This window comes from Microcaecilia unicolor, chromosome 6 (assembly GCF_901765095.1).
Source record: "Microcaecilia unicolor chromosome 6, aMicUni1.1, whole genome shotgun sequence".
Taxonomy (NCBI): domain Eukaryota; kingdom Metazoa; phylum Chordata; class Amphibia; order Gymnophiona; family Siphonopidae; genus Microcaecilia; species Microcaecilia unicolor.
In genome coordinates this window covers 67,744,075-67,762,009 of record NC_044036.1, presented here as the reverse complement: position 1 = coordinate 67,762,009, position 17,935 = coordinate 67,744,075, and the positions used below count along the sequence as shown (strand labels likewise).

Below are 17,935 nucleotides of genomic sequence, written 5' to 3'. Positions count from 1 at the left end.
TTGCACATAACACAGAGGTACTCGCCCCTGTATCTATCAAAAATCTCACAGGAGTTCCATATTTTCCAATTGTCAATGTAATAAAGGGCTCCCTTGTGTCTAACCTGAAAATCATTCCCTCCTCCTGACACGGGTCTGTTTCCAGTCAATAGCATTGGTCTGGAATATTCTGCCAAGTTGGAAAGGCATTTACAGTGCCTAGTCTCTGTACTGCAGCCCCTGGTCCCTGTGATTGCGTCGCCGGCTGCTGTATTGCAGTCTGCGGGGCACTCACAGGCATCCCTACTACTTGTGGCATCAATCCTTGCTGCGTCTGCATTTGTACTTGGGGCATTCCTGTATTCTGATAACATTCTGAGGCACAGTGACCATATTGCTGACAAATCATATTGTTCAGATGTTATTAAAGATTTTAAATCACCTCTTTCACCTATTAGCCCTACACACAGAACTAGCTAGGACTGTGACTAATTCAAACCAGATGATCTCTTAACACTGCAGGAATCTCACTTAAAAAAGGGTCAAACAAAGTTAAATTGCAAAGACATTCCACATAGAGAACTAGAACTTATTAATTAAACAGAGTAACACATATTTTAAAATAAGCAGAGATCACCTTATAAGACAAAATCAAACTTATTTAAATCTAATCTAAAACAATCTTTTAAAAGGAACAAAACAAATTTCAGTTCTTCCTGACCTTTCTAACCTGTAGCTTAAGCCAGACACCCGAGAAATCAAAACCAGATGACATTCCTCAACCTTCAGGCTGAACCAAAGGCTGCTTTTCCTGTTCTTGCTGTATTTTTTCAACATCTGCATGGAAAAGATCTGCTGCTACAGAAAATAAATTTCAAATTGTAAGATGCTTCTCTAAACTTTTCTTCTGCTTATTTTTATTTTCTTGTAAGTATCTCAGGAGAGATAATAATTTTGGACGATCAAACGATCCATACTGAGACCAGTTTGCATCATATTTGACCCATTTCTCATGTATTTTTTCAATCTGTTTTTTTTCTAACGGGAATACTTGTAATTCTATGACATGCTGCAAAGGGGTGCATTTTTTTGAACTATCTAAATCTAAATACAAAGTATATACAGGGGTTTTTTCTTTCTTATCTGCCCCTTTCCCTTCCATTTTATTCTGACTATTACAATTTCTCCTATAGAGCCACAACCTACAAAAATATACTAATGCACTTAAACAAAGAAAATATACAAAAAAGAAAACTACAAAGCTAAACAAATATACCACTAATAAGTCCACAATGTAAGCTTACTCACGCGTCTTCTTATTTCTCTTTAGCAAGCCCAGGAGTCGTCACCTGTATGTCCACGTCAGTAGGTTGATCACTCCAAAATCAGTGGTACACAGTAATCAGGCTTAAACAACGCTTGCTCTCACAATCCAATCCTGTAAAAAACTTCGTTAACAACAAACACTTAATTTGTCATTCGTCTCGCCTTCTCTTTTCCGTGTGCGGCATAAATCTTCACTCCTGGCTGGCTCGCCACTTTGAAGAAAAGACTAGACGAATTTCATATTTAATATAAAAAGTTTATTTACAATTATACTGCATACCTTTTAATGAGGTATGCAGGAAGCATATCTAGACAAAGCAGAATGCTTAATACATATTCCTTTCATCCTGCTTAAATACTGTTTTTCCCTGCTCTTTCTTCTAACATGACGTGCAGTCTATATCATACCATAAATCCTTTAACTTAAAGCAAAACATATGCCGCATCTGCTTCCCATTATTGCTCACTTTTCTTTTCTCTTACAGACACTCAGGCGCCTTGCCCTTGCCCGTTCTGCAGCACTCTCTCTCAAGACATGGGGGGGAGGTTGCATTAATCAATCACTGTCAGCACTTCCTGCTGCTGTGAACTTTTTTCAACTCTTTATATTTCTTACACTTTCTAATAATAAATCGTGATATTTTTAAGCAGGTTGCTTCTATGTAGATATCTAGAATGTAATTTTATAACAAGCTACCTAGCTTGGGTGACAAGGATGTGTATTAAACCAGTTTTAAAAGTATGGGTGTTCTTTCTCTTCTTAAGATTATCCCCATGGAAAGTACCCACTTCTGAGCATGTACTAATATTTCAGTTTGCTTTACTTATGTGTATATTATATAAATTATGCATAAGTACTAATTCTGCCTCCAGTAAAATTTCTAACAAACCAGACAATCTTATATGTATGTAGAGTATATGCACTTGGGTTCAGGTGCCTGTGTCCCAATTAGTTTTCTAAAAGATGATTTCTGTGCAGAAATGCCTTATAAAATTACCCCTAGAGTGGCAGAATTTTGTTGTCCTAAACATGATTATGCAGCAGGGCTTAAGAACTAGACTAAACATAAAAGAGACTGAGACTCTCTTGGTTGAGATCTTCACTGCATTAAGCAGTAATATTTGGTTAATTATTAGAAGGAACCAAATCGGCTTATGTTTTCTGGTTTCTAGGGTTGAATTTACTGCTTTGGCTGCAGATCCCACTGTTGTCAACCTTGGGCAAGGATTGCCAGATATACCCCCTCCCAGTTATGTAAAAGAAGAGTTGGCGAAGGCAATGGCAGTGGATAGGATGAATCAGTACACACGCTGTTTTGTAAGTAATTTGAACCATTTATATGTTTTGTAAGTACTTTGAACTATTTATAGTGTTTAAGGCCTGATTCATTTTGATCTTTGTTTATGGGGGGAGGAAAAATGTAAGGGGTTAAGACAGTGGTTCCCAAGCCTGGTCTGGGGGCTCCTCAGACAATCAGGATTTCAGGATATCCACAATGAATACTGATTGCATGCAGTGGAGGCAGTGCATGTAAATCTCTCATAAATATTCATTGTGGATATCCTGAAAACCTGACTGGCTAGGGAGCCCCCAGGACAGGTCTGAGAACCACTGGGTTAAGCGCTTAAGTTAACTGTATTATTTCAGTGTAAAAGTATCACTTTAGATCATTGACTGACGTTAGTTTTATGATGTACTTGACCTATTGCAGAAACAGCATTGCAGAGTTTACTCCATGACAGTAAGCAATAATGGTAGTTACTCTCAAGTGCAACAGGCTTGGTGTCAGGCCTTCCTGCATGTGCTGTCTTTATAGCCATTGCAACACTGTTCAGTTCTGTATTTGTTTGGACAGGGACATCCGTCATTGGTGGAAGCTTTGTCTAAAGTTTACGGGAAGGTGTGTGATCAGAAAATTGATCCTTACAAAGAAATCCTTGTGACGGTTGGAGCATATGGATCCCTGTTCAATGCAACACAGGGTTTAATTGAAGAAGGTGATGAAGTAAGTATTTTTCTTTTCCACTCAGTGGTTTCAGGAATATTTACTAAGAAAACAAGTAATATCATTCTGTGTGAGATCACACTAGCTCTTGTCCCCATCACTTCCAGATGCTTGGAGAGAGTCGAGACCCAGGGCAGGGCCTACCCTGACCTCATGGAAGTGGTAGGCCATGAGTTGGGGGGGGGGGGGGTTCTGACATTTTAGCTTTGCATCAAGGCTAGGGATCATAAGGTGTCTGGGGGGAGGGAGGGCTCAATATCTAATTCCATCTATTCAAGATATCGTCTTACAACTTCCTGATTCTATCCACACTTAAGGTGTAATTCTGGATTCGACTCTCTTTCAGATCACAATTTCAGCAGTCATTTTCCTCCGCACTCCTGGCACTTTGGAGAATCCAAACAATTAAAGCTAGGCTGATTGGAGCAGATATAAAGCTGCTTCTCCTCTCTCTGGTAATTCCAGAAGTTGGCTATGCAATGCAATGAGCAGTCTTTAGCCACCATAAAACAGCTTCAATTGGTCCAGACTACTGCGTTTAAGCTATTAGAGAGACGCAGATGGTTTGCTTTATATTTCTTGCGGCATAGCACTGGCTACCCTATTACATTTAAGATTTTAATAATTGTTCATCGTGTTTTGCATTGCAGTCATCCTACGTGTTTAGCAAATTCTTATTCCTTATGTTCCTCTAATCTTTGATCATCACAAGCAGCTCGGCTTACTGTACCTCCACCTAATGAGGTTAGCTTAGATACTATGGTGCCCTTTTACTAAGCTGCGGTAAGCGCTAATGCATGCTTAGTGCAGGGTAAAAAGCACTACCACGGGACATGCTCGGGCGTCCTGTGGTAGTTTTAGGATTGACGCATGCGCGTCCCATACACTAAAAAGTTGAATTTATTTTTTAGCGCTGGGGATGTGTCTGGGGGTGGAGAGTAGGTGTGTTCTGCGCTAATCAGTTAGCATAGCTACATTGCTGCACACTAACCAATTAGCACAGGATTAGCGTGTGAGCCCTTATCGCCTAGAAATAGCTGTCTGTAAGGGCTCATGTACTAATGGCTATATGCTAATGGGGAAATTAGCATGTGGTCATTAATGGGAATAAAGGAAAATAGGGCTATTGTACTTTCGCACTAAAAGTGGCTTCAACATGCGGGAAAGAACCGCTCTGGAGATGGCGCTGGTCACTTTTCAGTGCAGCTTAGTAAAAGGGCCCCTGTGTGACAGTGGGGTTCATTTTCAAAGCACTTAGACTTACTAAGTTCCATAGGTTACTGTGGAACTTTGTAAGTCTAAGTGCTTTGAAAATACACCTAAGTGTGTCTTTTCTTGTCTGGGGCTGTACTGTTCTGAATGAGTGGGTGTTATCTCCTCCTACCAGCAGATGGAGGTGGAGAAAAACTGATCTCTTTTAGTGATCTTACTGGTGTAACCTGCTGGTGCTCGGTGGAAAACTCCAGTATTTTCTCTATCTTAAGCAGCTGGTAAGTTGTTCAGGCTGGTGCTCCTGGTCATTGGCCTAGCTCCCAGCTCTGCAGGCCACGGCCACACAACTTGGTAGACCCTAACAGTTGCTACCGGTTACTGGAGCAGTCCTGGTAGAGCGCAGAGTGTCACTTTGCTGTCCCCAGTTGTGATTTTTAGCAGCCAGTGGGTGAGGCCTTGGCTTGGCCCTGTGGAGCCCTGATGGAGGGGAGTGGATCCTCATTCACTCCTCCCCTCATTGCCTATACTCCCTGTTTGGGTGTTTTCCCCTGGGCTCTCCTGCAGCTCCCAGGCAGTTTAAAAAAAAAAACCCTGCCTGGTTTAAGTTTCTTTATTCCTTGAGCTGTTCCTCCTGTAATGGACCATTTCCAACTTTGGAAATGGTCCCAAGCTGCTATTCACTGTTCAGCTTTCTGGCACGGAGACATCAGGACCCTCTGTCCTTATGTCTTTGGCAGGAACAGCAGCCATCTTGGCTTTTACTTTTGTTTCTCCAGTTGCAATTTCTCTGCAGCAGGACTCTTCTTAGCCCCCATTAGGGCAAGCAGAGGGGGGAGCCTTCTGGCCAGGGGAGGGGTCCTGACTGGGTGTTGGAGGCGAAGTGACAAGGGGGATCAGGTCACCACAGAGGTGCTAGGAGATTTGGATTGATCCCTAGAGATCCCACAGTGCCCCTCAGATTTGGATGTGAGTGGTAATGCCAAGGTGGAGCAGGCCTCACAGGGGATAGATGTCCTGGTGCATCTCTGGCCACTTGAAGAGCCTTTGTATGTGTTTTGTCCTGGTCCTTAATAGACCAGCTTATGAGCAGGATTTTGTGGAATTCTCACTGGTGGCTCCAGATCGATCTTGCTGACTGTGGTGCACAGCCCTGGTGTGGCTGTTGGTGACCTACTTCCCCTGCCCAGAGGCCACAGTATTCTATGATGAGGACCAGTGGAAATGGAAGAGCTGGATTCCTTTTGGCTTACGGTTTTGGCCTTTGAGAGGAGGTGCTTAGTGACCTGATTGTTTTTGCCTGCTGTTATTTCTGCAGTCCTCTAGTCCTCCATGTCCCTGGTATATGTAGGGGTGTGGAAGGTTTTGAAAGCTGGTATGCCAGACGTTCTCTGTCACCGGGAAGGCACAGCTTTCCGACATCCTTGACTTTTTGCAGCAAGGTCTGGAGCAGGGCTTAGCTCTGAACTCCATGAAGGTGTAGGTAAACTGCTCTTTTCAGCTTTCGAGGCAAGATTCTGGGCCTCTTGCTGGTTGTGTATGGGGATGTGGCCCAGTTTTTTAAAGGGGGTTGCGCATGTGCGCCCTCCGGTTTGACCCTCCTTTTCATCATTTGAATTTGGGATTTGAATTTGGTTCTCTTTGGTGCTGTAGAAGGCAGTTCCAGTTAAAGTCCTCATGTTGAATTCAGTATTTCTTGTTGCGATTATTCTGGCCTGGAGAGTGTTGGAGCTGCAGACTCTGTCTTGCCAGGATCTGTATCTTTCTTTCTTGGGGAATTTCAGTGTCCATTTGCATGATTCTCTCCTTTCTTCCTAAGGTGATTTTCCTGTTCCATGTGAACCAGGAGGTGTGTTTGCCTTCTTTGTGGTGAAGATTCTATAGCCTCAGCCTGGAGGCTGCACAAGCTGGACATCTGCAGGGCGTTGCTGTGCTACATGAAGGAGATGAATGAATTTTGGCTCTTTGATCGTCTTTTTGTTCTCTTTCTTGACCCTTGGAAGGGGCAGGGAGCTATTGAGGTCACCTACATTTGTAGGAATCAGAGTGCTGCCTGGGTTGGGGGCACAGACAGCCTCCTGGGCAGAAGCTCAGGGGGTCTCTCTGGAAACGTTCAAAGCATTACAGGTTGGACATGCTGGCCAGAGCCCACTGGAACTTTTGCAGAGCTGTCATTCAGGGGGCTTTGTCTTCCAACACCCACTGAGTCTGTTTGGGTACATCCCACTCTTCTAGAATATGACGGCCCCATATTTGATTATTTCCTTTAGTTGGGCTGTACTGTCCTGAAACTCACCCTCGGATGACTAAGGCCCTGGGCTCTCAGGGAGCTCTGCTCTTTCTCATTCTATTAAAAAAAAAATCCAATTGCAAATGCAGGGTAGCGAGTGCCATGGATGTGGTGATCATTGCAGCTGCAGTGGTTAATGGGGCACGGGTGCATTATATAGGGACCTGCAGTGTTGACGGATGCATATTGAAGTTTTCCATTGAGCACCAGCAGGTTATACCAGTGAGTTCACTGGAAGAGATTGTTTTTTTTTCCTCTACTTCCATCTGCTGGTAGCGCATGCTAACACAGGATTTTTCCACATGCTAAGTCCATTTCTAGCGCAGCCGTCAAAAAGGGCTTTTTTTCTATTTGTTGCATTTCTGGCCATGCTAGCATTAGTGTATGGATAGTTAAAAAAATAACGTGAGAGCACGTACCACCTCAAATTTAGGAGGCGCTAAGGTTCCTATGTTAAGGACGCGCAGTTACTGTGCTGATGATGTTGGTGCACTAACCAAATTGTGTTTCTATGCCCATTCTTCACCCCTGGCAAGGCTGTTCAAAAAAAAAAAAATACTGCACGCTTAATGAGCACCAATAGCAAAACTAACACAGAAAGCCTTAGCACATCCTGCATTAGCCATTTTTCCCGTGTTAAGTGCACATTAGTGCTTAACACGGCTTAGTAAAAGGGGCCGTTTATTCTCTAGTATTCTGCAATGTCTTCCCTGGTTTATTTTGTATCCTCCATTGGCTTTTTCTGCTTTTGCATTGATGAAGCCTAAGTGACACAGTTATACATGTTTGATTCCACCAGGGAAATATTCAGCAGTAATTCCTGTGACACAAGAACACCAATCAACACCAGTTTTGATTTGTTTTGTACCCTCAAAGAATCCTTCATCAGCTAGAAAATAAACACCTAAATTTATAAATTATAAACACTTAAGAATAGAAGCCCTGCATATACACCTTTGTAACAGGACCCCAGGTTAAGAACTGTGTTCAATTCTAGAGAGCATACTTTTGTTAAGGACATTGAGAGGATGGAAGTAATTCAGAGAAATGATTGAAACTTTCCTGTACGTAAGAAACTTTAGTAAAGAACAAGGGGATGTGATGTGAAGCTGAAGAGGTGAGAAATATGATGGGATAATATTTTATTAAGAGGGGGTAGATACCTGGACTAGCCTACCAGTGGAGGAGATGGCAGTACTGTAACAGAATTCAAACATGCTTGGTATAAATATACAAGGTGATAACGGGTTCATTGTGTGTGTTTGGGGGGGGTGGGGTTCGGGGGCTTGATGTTTAACTGTGGTAACTTACCTATTCAGAATGCCTGAAGGCTGAGGAGGGGAAGGCAATAAAACTGGTTTTGAGAAGGAATAGGTATTCTAGCTTTTACAGCTGGCAGGTGAGCAGTAGCCTTATTTTGAGTAATATAGAAGGGGAAAAACTGGGCAAACTGAGCCCTTTGGTCCCTATCTGCCACTTTCTATTATGTTAACATGTATAGTGCTTACTGCAGTTACAAACGTCCTCATTAGTTCTTGTGTTTCTGTTCAAGGTAATTATAATAGAACCTTTTTATGACTGTTATGAGCCTATGGTCAAGATGGCAGGAGCAACACCTGTTTTTATTCCATTGAGAGTTGTGAGTATGAAAATGTTTTATGTTAATTGTAAAGGATGTTGCTTTTATTAAAAGAAATTGTGAAATTTGTGATGTTTAATTATAAAAACTTAAAACTTCATGTTTCCTGAGTAGTTATTTCTTCATTCAGTTATACCTGAATATTATATGCAGACATTGGTAAATTATTTTACTGACCTTCTCTCCAAACTCTTATAAGAGCTGAGAGACTGATGTCCTGTCTTCTTAAAGGAAAGGTCTACAGGCCTGCATTTGATTCATTAGGTTAGATATTTCTGTTGAATGAGAGTTTGAAGAATGCTGTTAAAAGATTGAGGAGGATATCACACATTATTATCGGAATATATGTCAAATGCCATAGCAGAATATATTCCAAATTCCACAGCAGCAAGTACTGAGAAGCTCAAGAATTTGAAAATATGAAACTCGATTTCTACCATATATCCTGACTGGCCTAGGCACATACGGTTTCCCAGACTGCTCACAATGGCTTCTGTATCGCCAGTCCTGCTCCTAGAACACCCAACCTTATTGACCCAGCAGCAGCTTCATTCCAGCCTCAAGCCCTTATCTCTGACAGCCAGGCTCTTGCATGACAAACCAGTAATGTCTTCCAACATACAGCACATCATCATATCAGTTTTAAGTGGCAGCGCCTTTCTCACTGGTGCGAGAACAATAATTGTCCATCAACCACCTGATCCCTCACACTGGCTTTATCCTAGCTTTGGTCTCTGTCAAACTTTGGCCTCCAGACAACTTCAATGTAAGTGCATCTGTCAGCTGTCACAACATTTCACCGCCATGTGAAAGGAAATCCTCTGTCCTTACATCCTCTGGTTGCACAGTTCATAAGAAGCATTCTTAATACAAGACCACATATTCATCTACCATGTCATCAGTGGAACCTCAACATGTGTTTGCAGTCCTTCAGAGCCCATTTAAACTATTAGGCAGCACTTTTCTCAGATATGTTACCTGCCTCACTTGTAATCACCTCAGCCTGCTGAGTTAGTGAGCTTCAAGCCCTGATACACTATCCCTCATTCATCCAATTTTATCCAAATCGCATAGTTCGCCACACACACTAGATTTCTTCAGAAAATGGTGTCAGAATTCCACACCAATCAATCAATAGGCCTTTCAGTTTTCTTCCTGAAGCCACATGCCAGGCCAGCAGAAGCCACCCTGCACACTCTGGACTGCTGCTGGGCACTCTTGTAGTACCTTTATGCCACTAGAGACCTTTGCAAAACCTCCCAACTCTTCATCTTACAACCCAGCCAAATCAGGGAGCGTTTCATAATGACGTGTATCCTGTCTAGTTGATAGGTGCATTGCACTAATTTCTGTTACAAACAAGCTAACTTTCCTTCTCGTGGTTGCATCTCTATTCATTGCCTCAGAGCGAAGGCTGTTTCAGTTGCTAGCCGCTGAAATATTTCCATTCAGGACATCTGTAAAGCAGCAACTTGGTCCTCTGTCCATATCTTCACCAGCATTACTGCCTTGACTCCAGATTACAAATGGACAGTGCCTTTGGACATGCAGTCCTTCACAATCTGTTTGCTTGTTTATCAGCTTCTTCCTTCCCACCTCCTTGCCTGCTTTGCTGGATTGCTTAGACAAGCAAAGTTTCAGTGTGCTTGTCTCACATTGCTGTCTGGATGTCTCAACGCCACCTGAAATTAAATATGACCAAAACCGAGCTTCTCATTTTCCCCCCCAAACCCACCTCCCCACTCCCCCCGTTTTCTATTTCTGTTGATGGCTCTCTCATTCTCCCTGTCTCCTCAGCTCGAAACCTTGGGGTCATCTTTGACTCTTCTCTCTCCTTCTCTGCTCATATCCAGCAGATTGCCAAGACCTGTCGTTTCTTTCTTCACAACATCCGTAAAATCCGCCCCTTTCTTTCCGAGCACTCTACCAAAACCCTCATCCACACCCTTGTCACCTCTCGTTTAGACTACTGCAATCTGCTTCTTGCTGGCCTCCCACTTAGTCACCTCTCCCCTCTCCAGTCGGTTCAAAACTCTGCTGCCTGTCTCGTCTTCCGCCAGGGTCGCTTTACTCATACTACCCCTCTCCTCAAGACCCTTCACTGGCTCCCTATCCGTTTTCGCATCCTGTTCAAACTTCTTTTACTAACCTAAAAATGTACTCATTCTGCTGCTCCCCAGTATCTCTCCACACTCGTCCTTCCCTACACCCCTTCCCGTGCACTCCGCTCCATGGATAAATCCTTCTTATCTGTTCCCTTCTCCACTACTGCCAACTCCAGATTTCGCGCCTTCTGTCTTGTTGCACCCTACGCCTGGAATAAACTTCCTGAGTCCCTACGTCTTGCCCCATCCTTGGCCACCTTTAAATCTAGACTGAAAGCCCACCTCTTTAACATTGCTTTTGACTCGTAACCACTTGTAACCACTCGCCTCCACCTACCCTCCTCTCTTCCTTCCCGTTCACATTAATTGATTTGATTTGCTTACTTTATTTATTTTTTGTCTATTAGATTGTAAGCTTTTTGAGCAGGGACTGTCTTTCTTCTATGTTTGTGCAGCGCTGCGTACACCTTGTAGCGCTGTAAAAATGCTAAATAGTAGTAGTAGTAGTAGTAGTAATTGCTTTTCTACATCAGCGACCCTAAGCTATGGCTTACTTGTAACAGGGGTTCTCTGTTGATAGCAAGGGAATGTAGACAAACCCACCTTCTGTTCCTGCAGTTCCGTGGCAGCTACAGCATACTCTGGGGAGAGATGAGGAGGGGGATAAACCTAGCACGGGAATTCTCGTGCATGCTGAGAGAAACTTCTTCAAAGTTATCCTGAAGCTATAGGAGAGCACCGCTGGTGGGAGCCATCAGATTGGCATCGCCCATTAGTGAGTCTGCATTCTCCTGCTGTTTATGGAGAAACCCCGTTACAGTTAAGCAACTTTGCTTTCTAAGGGAGCATAACATGTAGAATGGAACATGTAAAATGGAAGTTGTGAATAGGGTGAACTCCCCCCTCCCAATTTTTTTAGAATAAAGAAGTAGGAGTAGAACTATCATGAAACACCTAGCCAGTCGCCTAAGGCTAGCCCTACGGCCACTTAGAGAATATATCCCCAGCGCAGCCCAGGTCTGCCTGCACCTGCCTCTTGTGCTCTACACTAGCACCCTTTGCCCACCGACTGGGTCCCAACTGCCTCTGGGTGAGTCTCCCACTTTTGAGATATTCCCCGGTGATTTCTAGGACACTGGGGCCACACTCCCAGTGGTCTCACAATTCCTAGAAAGCAACCACAGACCCAAAAACACAAACCACCAGGATTCTTAGTCCAGACAAACAGAGGCAATAAACTAAAGAAGGTTTATTGTCATAAAAATATTGAACAGTGAGCTATAAAAACAGATGGAAAATAATACGCAAATAACTGACTACGGATCAATTATAAAACTATCTAAATGTGTTATCACTACCTGGATAGTACCTGGGAAGTACAGGAAATATAGCTGCTCACATTGTCTCAGTAAAGAGGTCTTTCTGTCTCTACTTCCAAACTGAGACTGGAGAAAAATCCAGTATTTCCAGACTGAATTTGAGCTCTTGGGCTAATCAGAGCCTAGAACAACATTTGTTTTTAAGTAGCCACATCACTGCAGGTTACTTTCTCTTTGTGTTAAACTAAAGAAGGAAAAGTAATTTCTCTGTAACAGCTTTAAACATAAAACATGCACCACCTGCTGGCCAAATTAGAGAAGTACACTTCAAGAAATTATTAATACAGTTTACAGGTTTACAAACCCACTGTTTTGTCACAAGAACCCCCTGCTGTCTTTATGTGGCGGTACAGGTTCTACATGCAGGTGGAGCATGAGCAGGATATAGATGAGGCTCTCACATAACTTACAGAATAAGTTATGTGCATCTCTGTTGGATTTAGGTACTCGAACATATGCTAATTCCATGATTGGTTTTAAATGCTAACCTTTTGGTGTGCTGATATCAGTTTACTCATATTCTATTCCAGTATAGAATAGGCTCCTACTGTACAGCCTCATGACCCCTAAATAGAGGTGCCCAGTTATATACTTGATACATTGAAACCTTCTGCTCAGTGTGCTGCTGCGGCTAAGAGAGCAAATAGAATGTTAGGTATTATTAAGAAAGGAATGGAAAACAAAAATGAGGATTTTATAATGCCTTTGTATCGCTCCATGGTGCGACCACACCTCGAATATTGTGTTCAATTCTGGTCGCCGCATCTCAAAAACGATATAGTGGAATTAGAAAAGGCGCAGAGAAGGGCGACGAAAATGATAAAGGGGATGGGACGACTTCTGTATGAGGAAAGGCTAAAGTGGCTAGGGCTCTTCAGCTTGGAGAAAAGGCGGCTGAGGGGAGATATGATAGAGGTCTATAAAATAATGAGTGGAGTTGAACGGGTAGATGTGAAGCGTCTGTTCATGCTTTCCAAAAATACTGGGATTAGGGGGCATGCGATGAAGCTACAATGTAGTAAATTTAAAATGAATCGGAGAAAATTTTTCCTCACTCAACGTGTAATTAAACTCTGGAATTTGTTGCCAGAGAATGTGGTAAAGGCAGTTAGCTTAGCAGAGTTTAAAAAAAGGTTTGGACGGCTTCCTAAAGGAAAAGTCCATAGACCGTTATTAAATGGACTTGGGGAAAATCCACTATTTCTGGGATAAACAGTATAAAATGTTTTGTACATTTTTGGGATCTTGCCGGGTATTTGTGACCTAGATTGGCCACTGTTGGAAACAGGATGCTGGGCTCGATGGACCTTTGGTCTTTCCCAGTATGGCAATACTTATGTACTTACTCCCATAAAATACATGTATACCTCATAAAATGCAGATGTAGAGGTTCAAGGTTTTTGACTGTGTTATAAAGTGAAGCCAATTATATCTAATACCGAAATAAAAATGGGGTCCAACCCTTGACTGTATTTATAAACAACCCCACGTTATATCAAACCATGTTATATGGGGCCTATAAGGTAGCTTTTATTAATCCTGCATCCTGCATTGATTCAGCTTTAGAGAGTTACACAGGGACAGAAATCTAACCCATTCCCGCTGGAATCTTACTTACTTCCCACCTGTTCCCGCAAAAATGTAATGGTACCTAAAAAAAAAAAAATTCCGGTTGGTGCTCTGTCTCTCTGGGTTTGAGCCACAGCTCTGCAGGCAAGGAAGGAATGGAAGTTGGACTTAGAACACTCTGGTGCGCACATGTAAGACTCGTCTCTGATTCTCTGGCACTGTGTACTGAGAGGTCACCACCTGCCAGTAGGTCAGGTGTCCTCTGATGCTTGTGCCAGTTTCAGAGCTGAGGCCTGTGCATCAGCCCAGGAGCAGAGAGGGCTAAATGAAGACTTTCCGCAACTGCGCTGTTAAAGCAAGGAGGAGGAGGAGGTGGCATTCAAAGAACTTGGTAGGTGAAAGGTTGGCGCAGGTGCAGCTTACAGTTCCACAGGAATTGCTTCCGTCCCCCTGGGAATCCCACAGGAACTGCTTCCATTCCCACGGGAATCCTGCAGCCCCGCAGGGGTTTCCCGCGAACCCCGTTCTCATGCAGGTCTCTACTTTATAAAGACTTTCATATGACAGAAAACATACCTAAAGGGCCTCTTTTAAAATTACTGTCAGCATGACATTGTGCTTTTCAGTGCCTAATCTGAAAGTTAGTCTAACTGAGGATTCAGGGCCTACGCAGAGAGATAGCCAAAGGTCTTTGGGAGATACTGCAGGCAGCTCTGAAACCCCCTCTCTCCCCCCCCCCCCTTGAGTCTGATGCCTGGTGATGTCAATGTAGGTATACAGGATATCTCACTTCCTGATGGGATTAGTTTACATAGGACTAAGAGGCAGATGCAGCAACCAAACGTAAAAAAATCTAAATCGTTAAAGTCCCTAACGATTTTAAAATAACGAAAAATGCACCAAAAAAAAAAGTCACACATGCTGAGATCGGTATTGAAACGTACAATGTATCAAAGAATCACAATACACATCGTTAATCGGCCCCCAAATCATGCGCAGAGCAGCCAAGCGTTATGTTAGCTGCTCTGCGCATGCCACAAACAGTCAAATCACAAGCACATGGCTCCCAAAACAAAAATTAAAAAAAAGGGTCGGGAGGGGGCAAGGGCGCTCATCAGGAGCGTCCTGTACGGACGTAGGTTACTGACGTCAGACAGGGGCGGGCCCAGCAGGAGAAAGACGCGCCAACGAAGCTGGGCGAAGGCAGGCATCAGCTGTCTTCTTGCCCGTGCAGCGCCTTCGGACAGAGGAGAGAGGCGCTGCACGGGCCCGGTAAGAGGGAGGGGGGCCCGATGGAGGAGGGGAATGGCGGCGACGACCCCAAAAGGGGGCGGGGCACAGGACGGAGGATGTGTGGAGGCGGAGCTGAGGTGAGAGAGTAGTGAGGAAGGGAGGGGGGCAGGGGCTGCTTGAATTTTGCTTTTTCGGGGTGGGGGGAGCGGCGGAAAGTGGGGAGCAGCGGGGGGGGGGGGGGGCAAGGCCGTCCGTACAGGACGCTCCTGATGAACGCCCTTGCCCCCTCCCGATCCTTTTTTTATTTTTATTTATTTATGTGTTTTCTGACGTCCTTTGGACAATCACAGCGCTTTTAGCTCTGCTAATGCGCTGGGATTGGCTCAAAGTTTGTTTATTTTTTTACTTAATGATTTTTCCTGGCACAGAGCTGTCCTAACGAGTGGTCCAGACCTCTCGTTAGATTTCCTGCCTTTTTCCTGCGTAAAGGCAATCGGAAAAGGTTAGTGCATGTCGTTTCAATGGGGTTTTCACACTAATTGCTCATCTCCATTCCGTTTTTGTTAGCTGCTGGCTTCCTCGGTAAAAGCCCTTTGATACATGCAACGGATCAAATTTTCCTCGTTGGAGAGTCATTAAAGGCTCATTTAGCTTTAGTGCATCTGCCTCTAAGTGTTCAAGGGTAGCCAGGGAAGCTGTTTCTGAGAACTGGGCCCTCAAAGTAATTCACACCACCTTGGTAATCAGGCGACAGATCAAACAAACCAAATTATTTATTTGTGTAAAACAATTATATACCACCTATAACAAGGTGGTTTCCATTAAAAAACACTCATAATCAGTAAAACAATACCAAAACATTAAACATAATGACATCATTCAGCATGAAGTAACATGTCCACGTACAGTTGCAAGAACACAGTCACAAATAGTTGTTGTTTTCAAAAGTTTTCTGAACTGCATAAAGTTAGAGCAATGACGAAGCTGGTCAGGTAACTGATTCCATAAAGAAATTCCAGCTGGAACAAACGCTGAAGCTCGTATATCAGCATGGTACAGTCACATCACTGCATCAGTAGAGAGACTCATAGCAGACTTTCACCTCAGTTCACGTCTTAGATGGTACACATTTAGTGCTTTCTTCAAATACAGTGGGGCTGTGACAAATAATGCCTGATATACAATCGTCAACACTTTAAACTATATCCTTTGTACAACAGGAAGCTAGTGCAATTGCTTGAGAGCACGTGTAAGATGGGAAAATCTTGATCTACCTACTGTTTGTACAGCAGCATTATGGACTACTTGCAATGCATTGACACTCAAAGCAGACATACCGATATACAGGACATTGCAGTAGTCCAGCTGCACTACATCAAAAATCATACAAAGAGAGCACGGGCTTTAGTCTAAATATATGCAATTGTTTAAAAGCCATCTGAACCATATTAGCAAACTGAGACTTCATAGTAAGTTTATGGTCTAAAATTACCCCCCACAATTTCATCTCTTAACTGTAACACACATATCTCCTAAACAAACAGTCTCTGGTCATTCTACCAACTCCTCTCTCCCCACAATCATTACCTCTGTTTTGGCCACATTTAAAACAAGACCATTTTCATCATCCATTGTTTCACTCTTGCCATATACCCACCCAACTGAAGATTCAGACAATCTCCCCATGACAATATCGGGAAGAAAAATTGCATGTCATCAGCATACACATGATAACAGATTCCTAATGACTGAAACACCTTACCTAAGGATGCCAAATATATATTAAATAACAGGGCTGACCCCTGTAGCACACCACAGTCAACCTCCAGTGAAGCTGACACCTGTGAACTGCTCCGCAAAACCATAGATCTCCCCATTAAATAGGAAGCAAACCAGTGAAGCACCCATCCAGCCCTCTCTAAATCCTCTAACTTCTAAAGTATCAAATCCAGATTAACAGACTCAAAAGCACCAGTAAAGAGGTTTTTCTCTCTCTACTTCCAAACTGAGACTGGAGAAAAGTCCTGAGACCAAACAATAACGTGTTACCATCTATATTTCTCTTTATAAAATCCACTGTTGAAATCAACAATGTCTCAACACTATGTGGACGCCTAAACCCAGTGGTGTGCTGGAGTGGGCTGTTTTTAAGAATTTTGGGAGCCGGTTGTTAAAGTAGGCCTCCCCATGGCTACTTTAACAACTGACTCCCAAAATGTGGGCTTGGGCCCCCTCCTGAATTCTCTTTTACTTTGCTGGCAGTGATGCTGGCCCCACCAGCCAAGTAAATAGACTGCTGCTGCTCCCTGCTCCTTGTTTCTGACTCTAAGCATCAGGCTGGGACTTTTCATGCAAGCGCAAGAAGGTTCCATCATGCTGCTCAGAGCCAGAAACAAGCAGTAGAGAATGGTGGCAGTCCATTTATTGGCTAGTGGGGCTCAGCAAAGGTATGCCTAGCGTGCCTGCACAAGGGAGGGGAGAGAGAGGCATGTATTCCCCCCCCCCCAAATTTCAGGGCCGGTTATGCCCGGAGAGAGAGCCCGTTGTTAAAATTTTACCAGCACACCCCTGCCTAAACCCGTATTGAAAGGGAACTAAGCCATCAACTTTCACTACAAATTCATCAAGCTGTTTTAAAACTATTTTCTCCAGAACTTTTCCAAAAAAATGGAATGGTTGAAATCGGTTGATAATTACTCAAGTCAGCAGGATCCAGCCCTGCATTCTTCAACAGTGGCTTCACAGTAAACTGTTTACAAAACTGTGGAAAAACACCATCACATAGAGTTTTGTTTAGAATCTGACAAATGGGTGGCACACCCTCATGAGACAGCGCAAGCAACACTGCAGTCGAACAAGGATCACGCAGTGACCGTGTAGGAGTAATTGGCCACACTGTTGTTTCTATCTCTTTATCAGTCACCGTTTCAAACAGATTCCATGCACCATCTCTGCCACCAACTAAATCCAATGTCTTCTGTATAACCTGTAATGCCACTGTCTCCTTCAACTTTTCTTACTAACTAGAAATCTCACAAACAAGTCAGCTTTCCAACCCTACAGCAGTCTTCTTAATCTTGTAACCCTGCAACAAAAATCGTACAGTTTGATATAATTCTTTAGGCCTATTTAACGCTCCTGCAATCCTCTGTTGAAAATACCAATTCTTCGCATCCTCACACAACCGCATATATTCAAGT

General features: G+C 43.4%; 1 protein-coding gene across 15 annotated transcripts in view; it reads left to right on the top strand.

Annotated features, from left to right (window-relative positions):
* The window catches only part of KYAT3 (kynurenine aminotransferase 3), a 133,550-nt gene that overhangs the window by 65,602 nt on the left and 50,013 nt on the right, over positions 1–17,935 (top strand). For all 15 annotated transcript variants that reach the window (XM_030206117.1, XM_030206116.1, XM_030206123.1 and 12 more), the window contains 3 exons: positions 2,479–2,623; positions 3,162–3,311; positions 8,363–8,449. In XM_030206117.1, the coding sequence (XP_030061977.1) occupies positions 2,479–2,623; positions 3,162–3,311; positions 8,363–8,449 (382 nt within the window). The remainder of the gene's footprint in view (positions 1–2,478; positions 2,624–3,161; positions 3,312–8,362; positions 8,450–17,935) is intronic.